At 49.4% G+C, this 18,638-nt stretch overlaps 1 protein-coding gene across 2 annotated transcripts; it reads right to left on the reverse strand.

Annotated features, from left to right (window-relative positions):
- Nucleotides 1-1,259: 1,259 nt before the first annotated feature.
- Nucleotides 1,260-8,248, reverse strand: RNF208 (ring finger protein 208). 2 transcript variants are annotated; one of them, XM_019475945.2, is made up of 3 exons: nucleotides 7,640-8,248; nucleotides 6,822-6,966; nucleotides 1,260-5,147 (listed from the first exon to the last, which is right to left on the reverse strand). In XM_019475945.2, exon 3 carries the CDS (start codon nucleotides 4,285-4,287, stop codon nucleotides 3,466-3,468), a length of 822 nt encoding a protein of 273 aa, XP_019331490.1. In that variant the 5' UTR covers nucleotides 4,288-5,147; nucleotides 6,822-6,966; nucleotides 7,640-8,248; the 3' UTR covers nucleotides 1,260-3,465. The 2 variants fall into 2 exon arrangements, with proteins under 2 accessions (XP_019331490.1, XP_019331489.1); XM_019475944.2 differs by having other exon boundaries at nucleotides 7,271-8,248.
- Nucleotides 8,249-18,638: the final 10,390 nt, after the last annotated feature.

Here is an 18,638-nt window from a genome sequence, read left to right on the forward strand (position 1 = left end):
CATGTGTACCTGCACATGCATATATGAGTGTATACACACAGATACGCCCTCTCTCACACAGCTCAATTAGAGTGGATGCTAGAACCTTAGCTGTGTATTTATTCTGTTCCTGTTTCTCTGGCTAAATACGCAGCTTCATACCATTGTTCACATAAAAAGGAGCCCTGCAGACCCTTAATCTCAGCATTTCCTGACTTCTTTAATTTTCATTGTATACCTTTAGGATTTAAGTAACCTAGATTTTTGCCATTCATTTGTAAAATATTGCAAAGGAAGTGGATGCTTCCCATTGACCCCAATTGCTGTTGTAGGAAGAGTTTGCAGTCAGGGAAGATTTACTCTTTCTCCCCCCAGTGTGGCAGGGAAACCAGTTTCATGGGATTGATGTCTACTGTACCTTTGCTTAACACAAAGCTCCCAGGGAGGAAAGGCAGCTATAGAGTGGCTCAGCCCAGTTCTCCCCACTGACTACCCCCCATCCCTCCCTACAAAACCCCAAACTCCTAGTCCCCACATCAGGGCTTAATGAAATCCTAATGGTTACTTTAAAGCTAAATGAAGTTTAGGCTTTCTAAGCCAAGCAGGGTATCGACAGCTTCCTGCTTGTTTCTGTACTCACTTGGCCAACCTGGCATCACACTGGGGCATCAACAATTGACACACGCAGGACCAGTTTGGTTTAGCTTCAGTTCTGTTCTGAAGCTGCCCCTGAAATACAGCCATGTCACTGAGCTGACAGAGGCCTGTTCTGGGACAGTGTACCCATTTTCCCCGCAGCATAGCCACATTGCTACAACTGCCCCATTGCAAAGACCACAAGCAAGTCTGACCCCCAGGGTATGATGATCTCCCCTGGGGCACTGGCACACAGGTACACAGGCTCTCAATGCAGCTAGCAGCCTAGTCATGACATCTTGGCATACCAGCCTTCCAGGAGTGGGGATGTTCCATTGTGGTGGGTGGGTCAAAAAAACTCCCCTTACCCAGCAGGCCTGGGCAAAGTGAAACTGAGGAGGAGGATGCTGGACTCTGCAGGAGGTAGCATGTAGCTGACAAAGGCAGCAGGTTGGCAGAGGAAGGGCCTTCTGGGATGGAACAGGAAGGGATGCTCCATGGCCAACAATGCATGGGATTGTACCCCAGGCAGGACAATAGCTGTGTGGGCAAGGAGAGATGGTGCCTGCTGCTGGTGCTTGCAGCCTTAGGTCCTTCTCCCGCACTTTCCCTCATGCAACACATTGCAGCAAAGCTTGGTGTGATTCGTTCCAATATAATCTTTATTTGGGAGATCAATTAGGGATTGACGAGGCCGGGTATAAAACATGATCACCGTCACGACCAGCAGCAGGAGGAATCGGCAGAGCAGAAAAAAAATGCTACCAGGCCCTGTTCTTCCTGGCCCTCTCCCCTGCCCAGTGTGTACATGCTTCCCGGGTGCTGGCCTGAGTTCCCCTGTGGGCGCCCAGGGCCACCTCATTCTCTGCAGAGGGGCTGGGAGCAAGGGGATCTCCTGCAGCTTATTTCTCAGGGGTTCACAGACAAATCTGGCTACCTTCCAGCTCTCCCCTTCCTCTCCCTTGGTGTCTTATGCCACTAAAGGCCAACTATGAGGACCTCTGGAATGGGTGGATGGGTTGCTCCTCTTCATTAGCTGGTTGGGGCAACACTGCTGATTGGTATGGGAGTGGGAGGGTGTCTCTCTATCTCACTCAGCAGAGCCAGCCCAGTGGACATGGGCTCCAGATGCATGCCTGCTTTCAGCTAAGGTAGTAGTCAGGCCCCATGCACAGACAAAGCTGCCCCCAGGGCTGAGTAGCCCCCAAATCCCAAGCCTTGCTGTCTTTCAGGACACTGTACTGTGCCTTACCCAGCGGGGTGCTGTTGTCACAGCCTCTCTCAGGGGAGCACCTGCAAAATATGGCTTTTTGTTTCTTTTTTGCTTTCTTGCTTTTTGGCAGCAAACTTTCCTCCAAAATGTTGTGAAGGAACAAAGTCACTGAGAACAGGACAGTTGCTTCCCCTGCCCCTCCACCCGCCATGGGAACACTAGGCATGTTACTGTGCCAGCTGCTCCTTCCCTCAGCCCCCTTGATGCTGTTCCTTCCATGAAGGGGACTTTGTTGGAATCAAATCCTTCTCCCCCCCACCCCTGCAGTTAGTATCACAACAAGGGAAGGGGGTGACCTTGGCAAGGACTAGCTACCCCCAGCTCATTCCCACAGCCCTGCTCAGAAGCTAGCCAGACTCCTCCCTCACTGGAGGGGACCGCCATGCTGACGGAAAGAACATGGCATATCCAGCTCTGAGGAAGGCCTTAGCCTCTGTACTTAGAGCCAAACTCTCCATCCACTGGGTGGGAGCTGCGGCCACGGGGGAGGCAGGGGGGGGCACCAGGGAAGGGGACCCTCCCACACACACGCAGAACCCACAGAAGGATGATCCCAGCTCATCGCCTTGATTAACATGAACAATCCCAAGGACGGAGTGTCCTGGAATGGGTTGGGAAAACAAAGATCCTCCAAAATGAGGATAAACTGGAGCTTCCCTCAAGGGCCCGCGGAGGAAATGGGACGCATGTCCATTAGTAACTGTGGGGCCATGGCAACGGGTTGAATTGGCTACAATTACTTAGAGGCATTTCAGCTTGGCCACCGAGATGAAAGCTTTGGCAAATAACTTAGAGAAAACTGGCTGCCCAGTGGTCCTCCCTCTTTCCCCTTCCCCCCTCTCCCCCTCAGCCTCTTTCTGCTTCCTGTGAGGCAGGCTCGGTTCGCACGCATTGCCCAGCTCAGCACTGGAAAGCTCCAGGCTGTCCTCCCCATCACCTCCGTGCGTCGGGTGCACTGTTCCCCAGGGTGCCTGCAGTGGCATTCAGCTGTGTTGCTGGCAGGGAAGCCTCCTGGGCCAAGTTGCTCCACTCAGACCACATCACATGAGCCACAGGAAAGAAACAGAAAGAATGCTGCCCAGAGTAGTGAGTGCAAGGGGGGCACGGTGCCTGGTGAGACACGGGGAAAGCGTGAGCCACAGAAAGGGAGCACAGGAGTGCCCGGACTTGCTGATAGACACCCGCTGCCAGTCCCAATGTCCCTCTCACTGAAGCTCAGCCAGGGCACAAGGGGAGCTCCTCATCTCAGCTCCCTCCTCCACCAGTAGACACAGCCAGTGGTTTCCTGTCAGCAAGGAGGACTGCATTCCCCCCAGCTCTTGCCAAAGCCTGAGCCATGAACAGCCTCTAGCCCAGCAGCTGGAGATCCCTTGCATTACCACAGGACCTTGGGCTACAGCAAAGATCTCATCCCCTGTGGTGCATGGGGAGAGCTGATGAGAGGGTCAGGCCTGTTGCTGTCAACTCTGGGTCCTGTTGTCCCCTGTGCTAGGCCAATGCCAATGCTCTTCTCTCACACGGTACTGCCGTTTGATGCAGCGAGTGGTGCGGGGGGAAGGCAGGGCAGGGCACGCAGGTTACATGATGGTGCAGGAAGACAGCGGATTTCGAATGTGGCAGGTACAGGCCGCCCCACAGTACTGGCGAAAGGTCTGGTAGCAGCTGCGGTCAGCATCGCTGCTCCACTGCACAGGGTTGGCAGAGAGGGCCTCAGCAGGCAGTCTGTTCAGGATACTGGTGTTCACCGCCAGTGCGGCCAGCCCATAGTCAGTGAAGAGCACAGTCTCCCGCTTGCAGGTGGGGCAGGAGATGAACTTGTACTTCGGACAGGACTCATAGAGGATTTGCAGGCATTCCTCACACACGGAGTGGAGGCAGGAGAGGATGCGGGGCCGCTTGTTGGTAAAATTGTACATGTGGCCACAGGTGGGGCATTCCAGGGGCTCGCATGGCGTGGAAGGGTGCAGCACATACTGGTTGACGATAACCTCATCTGATGGTGGCTGACGGTGGAAACAGACCTCTGAGCTGCCCTTGCGCTGCCCTTGGTATATTCGCTCTCGTCGTGGCAGAGGTGGAGTCCGGGGCAGCCCTAGAGAGCCAGGGTTACTGTCCAAGGCAGGGATGTCTCCGCAAGCCTGATTGACAATGATCTCAGACTCCGATGGCCAGGCACGCTTGGCCACGAGTGGTGGCTCCCGGCGGGGTGCAGGAGTGTAGCGTGACTGGGAGCCCTGCAGTTCTGAGAACTTTTCCGGGTGGATGATCTTCATCGCCTCCATTTTGATGATGACCTGTTGCCCTTTCAGACACGACATGAGTATTGTCTTTACATTACTGTCCACTGCTCTGGGATCTCCGAGGGTCGCCTGCATGAGGCTAGAACATGCTGGCAGCATGCAGAGCTTTCAATCTCCTTCTGGCAGTAAAGTGATAGCGTGGAAGAAAGCCACTGGAGCGGGGACACATCCTGGGAGAAAGGTGCCAACCAATGGGGCCAAGTGTCCTTCTTCTGCCTCAGGATTGCAGTCACCCCAATTTCACCCACTGCCCTCAAGTTGCCACTGGCAAGGCTGGAGGCGTGCACAGGAAGTTGCTGCTCACAATAATATCCTGCAGAGCAAAGCCGCTAAGGACATGCTCCTGTCACAAACTGGATAATCAAAGTGGCTGCTCCCTGCAGTCCCTCTCTGTCACTCAGAAGACCTCCCACTCTTTGCTGGCTGTCACTTTCCAAGCCAGATCAGTAGCAACTGTAAATAGCAAACTGTGACAAGAGGCTTAGGGAAGGCAGGGCTTTCCCAGGGCTTTGTGGTGCCTTGGGAGCAGGTGACTCAGGCTTGCAATTCATCCCAGGACGGCTCCCAGCCAGAATGTGATCACTGCAGCCTGTGCTGAGGGCTGCCTGCACCTTCCTCCAGGTGCCCCACCCCTATCCTGCCTGTATTCCTGTTTCTCTGCAGGATCTTTGCAGGCCAAAAGAATGTGTTTGTGAATTCCTTTGCTCTGACTTTCCTGTCTCTCCCACTTGCAGTCACTGACATTCACGGAGCCTACAGCTCCCCCAAGCCAGCAGCTGAGCATAAGCCCTGCAGCCAGGCAGGATCCCCAACTGGTGGAGAGCAGAGCTGGCTCACCTCTGTAGTTGCATGTTCCTCCGCTGGAGGTACAAGGGGCTCTCCACGCTGGCACAGATCAGCTCCAGTGCTGTGGCCCCAGGCTCAGCTTGGTGCTCCCTGCAGCGGCTCACAGGAAAGGGCTGGAAACAAAAAGCAACAGGAAGTTGGAGACTCAACTCTTGAGAGGTTTTTAATATGCATACTTTAATTGGGAGCTATGATCGGCTCTCTGCTCCCCCATGTGCAGACCCCAGTGGCTCCTTCCAGCTACCCATACAGTTGATTTGTACTGGCCTAAGAAAATGGGAGAAGCCAGGCATTTCCCACAGGCCTATTCTCGCTGCTGGTACCTGCCTGTCAACTGAGCCGAGGAAGAGGAGGGTTGTCCTCTCTGCTGCTCACCCTCCTCTTCCTGCTGCCCTTCTGCCCCAGTGAAGTCTCAGGGCCCCTTCTCAGGGGCTTGGGGTCCTCTCCAGCTTTGGGAATACACAGGGCGCTCTTGTCTCATGGAGCACTCTGTCTTTCTGTCACTCTGCCTCCATGGCTCGCTGCCCACCATTATCAGCCCCTCCTTCTGCTCTGGCTTTGCTCTTCTCTTCCTTCCATGTCCCCATCTATGTCCTGGAGTGAGGGCTGGAAGGCAAGGGGAGCACAGTATTTCCATATTTCAGAGGGCAAATGGGTGATGCTCTGTAACCACTATCCTCTAGCTTATGGTCCTGCTTCTCCTCTGGAAAGCGTGATGGAGCTCTCCATCCTCCTCTCCATTACCCCAGGCCTGCTAAATTCCTGTATTGCATTACTGGGGTGCTGTCCTTAGTTTGCTCCAGTCGAACTCTCCAGAAGCTGGTTGAGAGTCCACTGACCACCCAGAGGGGGCTGTACAGACCCAGGACTGTCCAAGGGACTAGCTGACTATGGGACAGCCTGAGGGGCCTGCGTGGGTGCAGTGCCAGATCCCAGGGACAAATGAAAGGACTGGTCAAGAGACTTTGTCACATTCCAATCTACCAAATGTCTTGCTCACCCCAGATCTCTCAGCATGAAGCTGGGTGGCAGAGCCTATGCATTAGCTGGGCCTGAGAGAAGAGTATTTGGCCTGCACATGCCTGTATTGCAGACAGCCTAGGGTTGGGAGAAGCAATAAATCCTTGTCAGCAGGCTACCCATGCCTGGGCTGCAATGCTCCACATTACCTCTACCCAGAGAGAGAGAGAGAGAGAGAGAGAGAGAGAGAGCACAGCTCCCACTGGCACATAGCACAATGCCCACCCCCACACCCCCACAATACGTGCTGGCAGGCAATGTGCACATTGAGATACACCATCCAGCCTGACGGGTTGTGCTCCCAGCACACATTAGCATGCAGCATGCACACTCACACACTGCACGTTGCTTGCTGTTGGGCAGTGCTGACATCAACACAACGGGCACAGAGATACACAGCACACACTGTACACAGATGCACAGCCTTTACGACACACACCATGGCGAGCCACACAGCATACGCTGACACACAGCCCAGACACGCTGCATTTATACTGACACACGCAGACATATGGCATTCACATTAACACACATGGGCTGGTATACAGGATGCATACACCTCTTAATACACAGCTCACACAAGGATATACATGCATGCAAATATGCTAATGCACAGCTTTCATACTGACATGCCACATGCATGTACATGTACACACACAGACATGCTCACACACACACACGCACATACAAACATGCTTTTGGAGGCCTATTCTGCACTGACACATGCTAATAAACAGGCGCAGAGGACAGTGGATGCATGCTGTTACCTGTGATGGGCCACAGCTCTGGGAAGTCTTGCTTGGTTTTCAAGGAGGATCCTTGCGCTGCGGTACCTCCGACTTGGCACCCGTTGCCCCTCTCTGTCCCAGACAAATCGCCAGTGGATTGGAGGCCCCAGTTGCTAGAGGTTATCTGAAAGGCAGATGGGATGCAGGTTCCAGCTCTGTCTGCACAAAGTCCCAGCTCCCCAGGGACACTCTTGCTTATCCACACCCTCCCCAAATCCAGCCTGTCTCTGTCTCTGGTCCAGCCCAGCTTCTCAATGGCTGCCTCCAGCAAAAGCCTGTTCAATGCAGCTTCCTCTGCTGGAAAATAGACAGCCACCCAAAAAGGCGATTGTCCCTTAAGAAGCAGGACACAAAGGCAGAGCTCACAGATACAGGGCTCTCCTCCCACAAGTTCCAGATGTTCTGCAAGAGCCAGGAGTCCAAGCTACCTGGAGGCAAATAGGATCTGATCCCTGGCAGATAACACTGCTGATGTTCCAGCCAGGATGCCAGGTCCCCAGGCGCTGCTCCTGTATGCTTCTTAGATCCCAGGATGTGACTCCTTTCATAGGCTATGATGATGAAGGGCAAACTCCTCTTCCAGGGGCTTTCGTTTCCAACCAGACTCCTTTACTCTCAGCAGCAGAAAGAGAGCAAACGCCCCCTCTGCTCTCTGGGCAGAACGCAGAATTTTGTTTCCCCAGATAAGAAGCTGATGCAACACTATGTCTGCAAGTGAACAAGATATGTGCAGGCTACAGAACTAGCAGTGGCACACGGGAGATGGCAGGCTCTCCTCAGCCCTTTCTTGTGCTCACCTCTGCAAGGGCAAGGTCCTTGGCAGTGCAGCAGGTGCAGGGCTGGTTGGAAGAGGCGGCCTTGCTGAATCCTTTCCACTGCTAGAGGATCCTGCCCCCAGGGATGCTTTGTTTCTTTGCTGCTCTCTCTGGTGCTGTAGCAGCCTCTCCCCCGCAGGATGCTCTGTGCTCAGGCTCGTTTCCTTGCCACCGAGGGTGCGGGTCCTGCCTGGATGCTCCGAGCCAGGGAGCTGTTTCCTAGCTGCTCTCTCTCCCCCTCTTGCTCGGTGTCTGCAGTGGGTACTGCAGTGATGCAGCCAGCTCACATTTCTCTCAATCAGCAGCACAGAGCCCAGTGGGCCGCAGTGCCCTAGCGCCCAATGCTGGCTCCCTCCCACTCTTCATTCATGAGCCATTTCCCTCCCTCAGCAGCATTTCGCTCAGCTCCTCAGCCTGCGCAGCTGTGGGCTCTGGGCAGGATGCTTGGGGCGTGAGCTCCTACTCAGGCGGGGGGGGAATTTTCCCCTAGTGATGGCAGGCTGGCTGCAGCCCCAACAAGCTCTCTGCTAAGCGGGTGAGGAACACAGACTGCGGTCTGGGCTTCCTTCCTCCCCCTCACGCTTGCTTTCCGCCATTTGAGTCGCCTGCCGGCACCATACAGAGTCCCTCTGCTCCCCTCACCACACAAGGTCAGCCTCAGAGCCTCCCCACAAATACATATGCCACTGTCTATCTCCTCCCCTTGTTCTTAAAGGGACAAAAGCTTTTCAGGGGGGCCCGTTGGGCCAGCGTGGCTGTTGCCAGAAGGTCCATTCATAGAGTGCAGTGCTGCCTTGCGCCCCTGGGGAGTCTCCATCCGCGCACACCAGGGCAGAGGCAAGTGCGGAGCTGGGGTCCGTGCTTGGAAGGGGCCTGCGGTGACTCAGCAACTCACTGGCAAACCCACACGTGTCCCTGCTGTAAGTATCTCACCAGGGACAGGTTTCTCAAAAGCCCTCAGCCTGAGCCTGGGGACGGCCAGGTTGTAACCCCTATAGCCCGCGCCTGGGTATGGCCCGACCCAGCTGATACAAGACAATCCCCATAGCCAGGAGTCCTGGTAACCCAGACGCAGCCTCTCTGAACCATTAATCCCCGCATCTGGGGCTCTGGCAGTCCCATTTGGTATAAGGCAACAAAACTTTCACCTGAGGCTCTGGAAATGGCTAGGCCAGTTCAGCCTCACACAGTGGCAGGGAGACAAACACTCTGAAAACAACTCTTAGCCTCTGCAGCTGCCCTTGGTTGCGGGAGAAGGAGGTGCCACCCGGGAAAGCTGGTAAGGAAAGACTCTTTGTCTCCTCTGTTCTTTCACATGGGACAGGGTTACAAATGTTCCCAGCATTGTCACGCATCACATGACAGGACTCACTCGGCCTCGTCTTCTTTCATTCCTTCTTTGTGACTTCAACCAAATACAAAGAAGGCAAAAGAGCCAAACTCAACAGCCACACCCCATCTGAACAACTATACCCTGCAAGCCATGACCATGACCACTACCCCAATGAACATACATAACTAAATGCTATACCGTAAGCAACAGCAACTCCCTAACTCAACCGGCACACTTAATCCAAACAGCTACACTGTAACTCAACAGCTACAATTGAAGCCAACAACCATACTCTAATTTATTTGCCACTGTCCAACCCAGCCATTACACAGGTAACAAAGCCCCTCATGGATATGTCTCAGACAGAGGCCAGGAAACAACCTGACCCATGTTAATTAAGGTGCAAATTAATTTACCCATGTAAATTAAATTCAGATCTGCTGGGTAGATCTCTGACCTAGAACAGCAACCTGATCACACAGTCATTTCTTGTTTTGAAAACAGTTTTGTGGGTTTTGTTTTTTTTGCAGTGGACTATTGAGCCATTGAGGAGGACATGCTCGTCAGCATTCCCTGTGCGGCCACGCAGGCACGCTCATGCTGTGCCGCCAGGGGCACCTGCGCAACCGCGCATGCTATGGTATGTGAGCTACTTCTTGTGTTTTTCACTGGGTAGTTGTGTGTTGTAATCCCAGAAACAAAGCAGCAGCTGGATGTATACAAGAGACAGAGATCCAGTGACCTCTTGTTGGCCTGACCCTAACAAGTGGTTGTTTTGTACAGCCTTGAAATTGGTAGTATAGCTGTTACCTAAACAGGTTGTCAACCATTGTCTTTCTGGAATCCAACACTGCCACTTGCAGTCTGGTCAACCGTTTGGCATTCTTGTGATATTTCTGGTCTTGTTTCCTAGTGGATAGTTTTGTATAACATTAGAGTTAATTGTCTTTGGCTCTAGAAACCAGTTAGTTGTTGGCAGCAATGGCTTGTCCTTCTGAACATATTTCTTTCATCCTAAAAATCAGTCTGAAGCACTTTGCACTATTATAACAGTACTTAGCGTGGATCCCCTGACTCTATCTCTACTTGGTTTGTTTTGCGAAGGGTTTTTAGCCCTACTTTTACTAACTTGTCTGCTTAATGTTGTGTGTTTGAACTGATAGGTCAAAGAAAATGACACAGATGAACCACTTACAAATTGCGAGCCATTTTCTGTCATTAGTTCATCTGGTATCTCCTGTTGATCCAACTTTATAATGTGTTATTACATTGTTACTCAAGGTGTTGAACAACAGCTTCAATATGAACAAATATTAAGTAGCAGTCTGCTAAGAGGGATTTTTTCCTGATTAATAAAAATAGATTTGTGCCAGGATGATGTGAATTCTCGTGTGGTCTTAATGGCTCTATTAACTGCAGATTTCCTCACTGTCAGTGGCAGCACTCCTGCCTAGACAAGAGTAGCACTGCTCAAGCTCTGTTCTCAAGCTCCGATGGTTACATGGTCCTCTCATTGTGCATGTAGTATTATAATATGATGTCTTACTCACAGAATCATCCCCGCCATCTGTAGCAATTTCATTTCTATCAGCCTAACATGCTTTAAATGATAGTTCTCATGCTACATTTTCCAAAGTTTCATGATCTTGTTCTACCTGGACTAGTTCTACGTGTACTTTTGCTCATGAAATTGCTAGTGATTACAGTCCATTCCTTGCATTTTTTTCAGTTGGATCATAGTTCTGTTGGGTTTAAATCTGTGCTTTGGAGGTATACACTGCTTGTCAAGCATTCTATAGGGCTGGCCCTCAACACACATGTCACAATGGTTGAGATTGCATATGGTTGTCTATAGCACAAGGACAGTATGTCCTGGCACTGGAGGTCCTGAGCATGACCCACCTACCCAAAAACATGGTCCAGACCCTGAAGCTCACCAGTGAAGTGGCTCTGGGCTTATCCCAAGTACCCACTCTTGAGCTTTTTGTCACCAATGGCCCTGAGATGAACCAAGGCAGCTTCACTGAGTGGATGCAGATTTGGGTGGAAGGGGTGTGGGTCAAGTGTATTTTTGGTAGTGCATTAGGTTCTGCATGTGCCCCATCTATTATAAACCAAAATTGCTGGAACCCTTTTTAGTAAACATCCAGTACACTGATTTGATCAGCTGAGCTGCCCTTACAAGTGGATCTTTAAGCCAAGCGCACTAGCAATTCCACCATTTTAAACCCTGCTGAGTGCTGCCTGTCATTGCAAAGACCTGCCAGCATAATTTTGCCCCATTCCCTCATTGAGTGCAACTCCAAAAAACAAGGTTGTATGTTTTTAAGATCAGATAATGATCATTGATCCTCAGTACCAGACAGCTGTGATTCCAGTAACTCTTCTCCAGTAGGTATTTACAAATGCCTTTGTCTTCTATGTCAGTCTTTTCCAGAGCTTCACTTTGTAAATCTATTGCGAGACCCAACAAAGTACTCCAGGCCAAGTGCTCTCACTGGTGTAACTCCATTGAGATGAATAGTTATGCCAGTAGAGAATTTGGTCCTAAGTCTGTACCTCATCATCTTCATCAGTCATTATAAGAGCTTTGTCCTCTGGCTGCACGTTCAAGAATGTATTGTGCTTTGGTATTTCTTTGCAACTTGTGCCAAGAGCCATACACTACTACAAAATGGCTGCTTTTATTGCACAGTGTTGTGCTGTTTGATTATACCCAGATTAAAAGTTTTGCACATGTATTATCTGGAGCTAAGTGATTTTCAGTTCATTTGCATTAGCTAACACTCCTGTATAAGTGAATCTCAACACTCACAAGCCATCTGTACATGGAATATAAATATTTGTGATTATGTGTTCATGCTTCCACATCAATTGTCAATAGAACTGATCGCTGCTGTTTCCCCTAAGTTCTGTGTTTGTGGCTTGTTGTGTATTTGTCACTTGATGCATTTTTGGTCAGTACACTACTGAGTTAGTACTAACAGTGAGGATGCAAGGGAGATACCTCCTCCCCCAGCCATGGTTTGCACGAGGCTTATTCAGGTGGGTGCACTGAGAATATCCAATTACTTGGGTCCCACAGGTGAGGGAGGCAGAGGATCCTGATGGAGGTCAGGTGTGAACTAAGTGCCAAACTGCTCAGAGTTAGAATGGTTCTAGGTACATGCAGCAGCAAGCACTTGGGCACCTGGTGAACTTTCCTGGGCAGCAGCAGAATGTGGATTTTGAGAGTCTACATTTGGGTCTTTAGTAGAGTAGAAGGTAGGTGCCCAAGAGTTTTTGTGGCTCAAGCCCTCATGTGCTGTCCACTTGCTGCAGGGAACACCTGGTGAGGGTCAGCAGCTCTCAGACCACTCTCAGGGCATCTCTACAGTGTGGCAGCCAAGACAGCTCAGAGCATGCCTCCACCCCTGATGCTGGTGACATGATCCAAATGACACATTCATACTCCTGTGGCTATTCTCAAGACCTTGATTTTGAGAGCAGCCACAGGGGATAGCCCTAAAATAGCCTCACTGGCTATGCTACCCGGTTTGGGCTGTGCCAGCAGAAGCAGGCCAGCAGGGTGTGCTTGGGGCTAGGCCAGCAGCAGCCTGCTGCCAACTCAGCACAGCACAGCACAGCACAGATGTGTCCACAGTGTCCCCCCTTATCCTCCCACTCTCTACAGCAAAGACCTCATTTCATGTCCTGCATTCAGGTACTGGTAATTTGTATGAATGTCAGGTGAGAAATTAACTTGAAATCTGTCTTAGCCTATAATACAGTAACTGGATGCTGGAAGCAGGGATGTGCCAGATGAGAAGAAGGAAAGGTTTGATTCTCTAGTCTTTCCAGATGAGCTGCTCCTAAGGCTGCCTGCTATTTCCACCTACTTCCTGAGGGAATGAAAAGCTCAGGAAGTTGACTGTGCCCTCACACTCTTCATGACTATCACACTCATCCATCCCATCAAGAAATGGAAACAAGATGTGGAAACAATACTCTGTCCTAAGAGTGACCAACTCCCCCGAGGCAAGAGCAAATAGAGGACTGGCCTGGTGAACAAGGTCTCAAAGAATCTGGCATCTGATGCGAGTTTGGATAAACATATGCCCAGAGATTCTGAATGACAAGCACAGTCCTAAAAAGCAAAATCTGTTCAGAAAAAGTTGCCCAAGAGAAAAATGGCCAATGTTCATTGGGGCTTTAGCCTGAGTACTCAACCGATATGCAGGGCCAGGGGCTTGTACATTGGTGGTGGTGTCAGGTATTTTTTAAGCTATCCAGCTTATCAAATGAGTTAAAAATCCTACTTCCTTGAATGCCGCAAGAATTGAAGATTAGGAAGCAATATCCTTGCTCATAGTTTCAAGACACTCTGCAGCCAGGACTCACCGCAAGACTCTTACCCCCTCCGCTCCTCTCAGGGCTACATGTTTCTGCCCCTTTCTCCTTCTGTCTACTTTTGCTTACAGACACAGATGTCTCCACCAAAACAATACCTAGCCCATGGCATTTGCATTCAACCCCCAGAAAAACCCAGTGCCACACAACCCAGCTTCTAATAAGTCTAGCAAGCTGCCTGTGCTTTGGATGGTTCCCTCTACCGAAACAGGAGCCTAACTGCTTCTTACATCTATCCTGAAAGAAAAGTAGTTGTCACACCTACCAGTTTCCCCAAGGGTTCATGCAACTGCTATTAAAATAATGGAATAAATTGTCTGCAGCTCATAATACATCCAGTGCTCACAATGGGAGTAAAAACAGTATTTCAAGGCTAGAAGCTATTAAAAAAATCTGCCAAGAAGCCCAAGGCATTTATTGTTGCAAGCCAGCTATTTCTGTTCCAGCAGCTCTATAAAACAGCAAAGAGGCCCACGGGTTTGTAATGGTCAGGAACTCACCATTTATGTGCTCCCAGCCCAAGCTCAAGGAGTTCCCTAATGGTTCTAAACTGGGTATTTCTAGGTTTGCAACTGTTTTCAGGCTCTACAGAGAGATAATGCTGCTTGGGATGATGATGAAGAGATTTTTTCCAGGCTCGTGGCTATTACACCATCTGCAAAGAGGCTGCCAGATATAAAAGGGTTGGAAACCTGCTATTTCTGGAATTAGGACAATTATAACCCCCCTCACCCTCCAGTCAGGTGACAGACAGTATAATGATTACAAAGGAATCATAGCTGTATAGATACTATAAAGGCCACAGGGAGGCCAAAGGGTTGATAAATTATTATTAACTATTTTCATTACTTACTACCATGGTAGCATCTGGGTATCCCAGTAATGGATCAGACCTTACCTCCTCACTTACCCCCTCACCTCCTCAGGCTGGGTGCTGCTCAGACAAAGACCAGGGATGAACCCTCATGAAAAGCTCACAGCTCATAAGCTGAGCTAAGAGGTGGATTAAGGCAGAGGGTCAGAACACAAGAAAACAATGCAATAATACTGATCAGTGTGAAAACCAGTGGTTGATATCTGCTTGCCACATATGGAGACTCTTGATTCTGCAGATGACATGTATCAACAATGGTTTCAGTGGGTTTTCTCAAAGGAGGAAATTAAGGGTAGGATTTGGCCCTGTACCAATCAGGGGTACATACATAAAGCCTACTCTACATACAGAAGCTGCAATAGTTTAATGATCATTGTAATATAACATTAATTTAGTTAAACCGACATATCTCTGTTTGAGGGAGCTCCTCCATGCATTTACATCTGGTTTATATCATCTTAGCATATGCCTGTAAATTTGGCAGGTGGCACGAGGAAGTGTGGCCATGACTTTCACATGCCCTAGCTATTCTTGTGTGCCATGCCAGTGGCAATTAATAGAGTATTTCCCTGTCACTGCAGAGGCAGGGCACTGGCAGTGCCCTTGTCTCCCCTGCTTTATCTAGGGCATATTCTAGAGCGTTCCAGCTGTGGACTGGAGATGATGGTCTGGGAGGCCCTTCCAGTCCCCTATTCCTATGTAAGCCCATAGACTTACTGCAGGTAGGGACACAGATGAGGGCAGCTCTAAACAGGCCCACAGATGCAAACAGTGAGGACTACACCCTCTGTTTATTCCTGGGTCCAGCTCAGCTCAGAGAAGAACTGGCCTTGCAGTGCCTAATGATAATGGACACTGGTATTCCTGGCTTGGAAGAAAGCACACCTTGTAGAAGTCAGTCAGTCATGAGTATGATCTTGTGAGATCTGTATCTCAATTTTTTTCCAGTGGAGTTTTCTATAGCTGTACAGGTAAAAAAAGATAATAGCTAAGATACATATTGGAGGTAGAAAATTATATTCTCCACTTTTTAATCTGTATTGCAATTCTGTAGATTAATGAAACCTTTCTTGAGCACTGCAACTGGCTTCCTCTAGGGACTCCATACTCAGAGATCCTAATGTGATCTCAGAAGTAAAACAGTTTTTACCTTTAACTCTTCCTTGTGGCTGAACGAAGACACTGAGTCATGTAAAGATTGACTGTATGCACCTTTCCCCTCCCTGCTGTGCTGCAGTTCTGTGGGGATGTCTCTGAAATATGGAGCTTCTTCAGGGCCTCAACCACAGACTTGGAAGCAGTTGCAAGGCTGGAAGAGAACAGCCCAGTCAGAGGGCACCTGGAATTCTGCAATGGGCATGGTCTGCTTCTAAAGGTCTCAGCACTTCCTTGGCGCCAGAGAAAGAAGGGGAAATTGCACCCAAATACTGACAGTTTAGACAAATACCTTCTGCCTAGAGTAAAATAGAAGACATGAGAAATCAACACGAAACAAAACTTAGAAGTCATTATGCAACCAGACTGCCCCCACCCCCGTTAGCTGCCTCACTAAAACCTGGTTCCCTTGCTGAAGAAGTTATTAGAGAGTGGAGAGTTTTAGGTCCCACAGGTAATAAGGCAGAGCATATAGGTTGCAGCAATCAGAGATAGAACTTGGAAGTCCCCTCCAAGGTGAAACTTCAGAAACTTAAAACACACAATATGGTAGTGAAGCTGGGAGTTTGAAAGGATGTCATGTGGATGACAGTCTGAACAGTGAAGAGAGGGCTGTTAAAAAACAGGCCCACTCTGCACATCTCTGAAATAGTCCCATTGACCCTTCACAGCCAGTGCAGAGATCCTGCTAAGATTCGCAAAGGCAAAAGTGTTTTCTGCTAGATGTCAAAAATGGTTTCTGGCAGGAAAGGATGATGAAAGAGCAGCTCTGGGTGACCTTGTGGACCTGTTCTGGCAGATGCAAATGGCTGCAAATGCCATTTACTGTTTCTATAGAGCCAAAAAGCTCCAGAGGTATCAGTTTAGCATACAAAAGGGACTGAGGGGGACACAACATATTTGTATTTTGGCTGTGGAGACTCTCTCAAATAGGTTAATGCTCTTCATGATTGTAACTTCATAGCACTGTTCAGTAAGACATATCCAGTGAGTCTCAGACTGGGTAAGAGTATAAGGCTGTGCCCATCAGCAGTGCCATACACATAGCACTTTCTAACAGCAGAGGGCTTCAAGCCAGGTTTTGAGAAGGCTCAAGTAAAGTTGAGCCTGCTCTGTCCATGCAATACACAAGACCTACACACAGTATTTTGGGAGGATTTAATTGTCTGTTCAAGTTCCTGTTCATTTCTCCCTGATCAGCGGACCCCAAAGGAGACTGATTATAAAAATACTGGATGGGGGTAGATGCTGCACAGCTCTTTAACTGGAGCTGTTAGCAAACAAACCTCAGAGCAGGGATTTGTTTTTGTACTATCCCAGATACTCACACAGCTTCAGCTCTTAAGGCCTGTTCTGAAAGCTCTACCCAGAAAATTGCAACGAAGCCAGCTGATCCATCTTGCAGCAAGTAGGATAGATTTGCACCTTACAGACTAACTGAAGTAGATATATATATATAGATAGATAGATATATAGATATATACTTATATATCTATATAGATATAGCACAAGCTTTCATGAGCTGAAGCTCACTTCATTAGATGAAAAACAGTGCCTGAGCCAGCTCTGACTTCATCTACAATTAGAGCTGTCCAATAATTCATCCTGAATCCTTTCCCCAGCCCATGTGGCCTTTTCTGTGCTTGTGGACTGTCTCAGCAGGGAACCTGGTGTCTGAAGCAAGGAGTTTGGAGGAGCAATTTTCAGTGTTTGCAGACTATTCGTTCTTACTAATGGCTATGAGTGGTCTGCCTTTGATCAGTATAGTCAGCTGGTATTGTATGTGCTCCTGGATTCGAAGGCTGATACTTCTAAATAAGGCAGTAATAAGTGAATAGGAAACAGTGACTAATACCTTTCCTGAGACTATAAAGGTAGGTAGGTACTGAACACCACAGTTCCACCAGAGCTTAGTGCATTGGAAATACTAGTATGAGAGATGAGCACTGGAGTGCAGGAGGAGGAGGGTAAAGCTACAAAATGATCTGGTTTGGCCCAGGACAGTTGCATTTTGAATAATGCTGGCCTGGCATCCCAAAAGACTTGAAAAATTTCAGATTTTTGCCCCAGAGTAACACATCCTGTTTCATGCTGGTGCCAGGCAGCACTACAGTGAGATGGACAAAGCCTGCTCCAGGTGCATTAGCTGAAATAGTATAGCCAGCTCAGGGTAGCTTTGCTGCTCCCAGCTCAGAGAGGGCAGGGGCTCTGTAACCAGAAGTAGCGTGACTGCCTTAGTACAATGCTGTGCCTGGGCAGTACTGGACTGGTACTGAGGCAGTCTGAGCTTACATAATGCTAGTAGCTTTAGAGGGGTGTCCGTTGTGTTCATATGACCAAGTCTGTGGCAGAAAGATGTCCTGGATTAACCACAGATGTGATTTTACAACACATCAGTGTTGTAAAGCCATTGCCAAACCCTGCGGATGATTTTATCTTGAATCATACTAAGTGTCCACACAGGCATCTACCCATTTTACAGTAGCCATTGACATGTATTACAGCAGCCCCTGGAGCTCCTTTTCTCTGTGGACTCCCCTTGCAACTCCCAGTTGAGTTTGCTACTGCATACCCTTCCCTTGCCCACTATGCAGCCGCCCACCTGTACATACTAAGTTGTTCTTTTGTGGTTGGTTTCCTGTGAGGTAACTAGGGGGAGAGTGTGTGGAAAAGGTTTGCATGTGCATATTGCCTAGCTCTTTGCTGCCTGTGGTGCAAGTGAGCAATCTGCTTTGGTCTGGCTTGATCATTACAAGCTCACATCTATGCACATGATGGAAGAGCTGGGTTTGCCCAGCGGGGTTGAATGAGGAGAGACTGGTGACCTGGCAAACTAGAAAAAGAGGTTGTTCCATTGAGTGGCAAAGGGAGCCTGGACAATGCCCAGAGATGCAGGAGAGGAAGTGAAGGGCCTCATGAATTGCTGGAACCAGCTAATTGCTCACAACTAAGTATTTTGGAAGCTATTTGCAGTGCATAATGACAACAACTTTGTTGGCCCTGCAGACTTGTGACCAATATTTGATTCTTCCATGTGCCAGTAGATCATGCCTTTTATATTAACTGTCTACATGCCCTGAGGCATATGCAGCCAGGTGACATTCATATAGCACTCCCATGACAGTGCTTCAGGGTGATGGGGAGGGGTGTGCTGAGGGGTCTGTGCATAGAGCATTCTGGCTCAGGGCTTAGTTGGGAGAGGCAGACATGCCCCATTGGCCTTGCTTGTC

This window comes from Alligator mississippiensis, chromosome 12 (genome assembly GCF_030867095.1).
Source record: "Alligator mississippiensis isolate rAllMis1 chromosome 12, rAllMis1, whole genome shotgun sequence".
NCBI lineage: Eukaryota > Metazoa > Chordata > Crocodylia > Alligatoridae > Alligator > Alligator mississippiensis.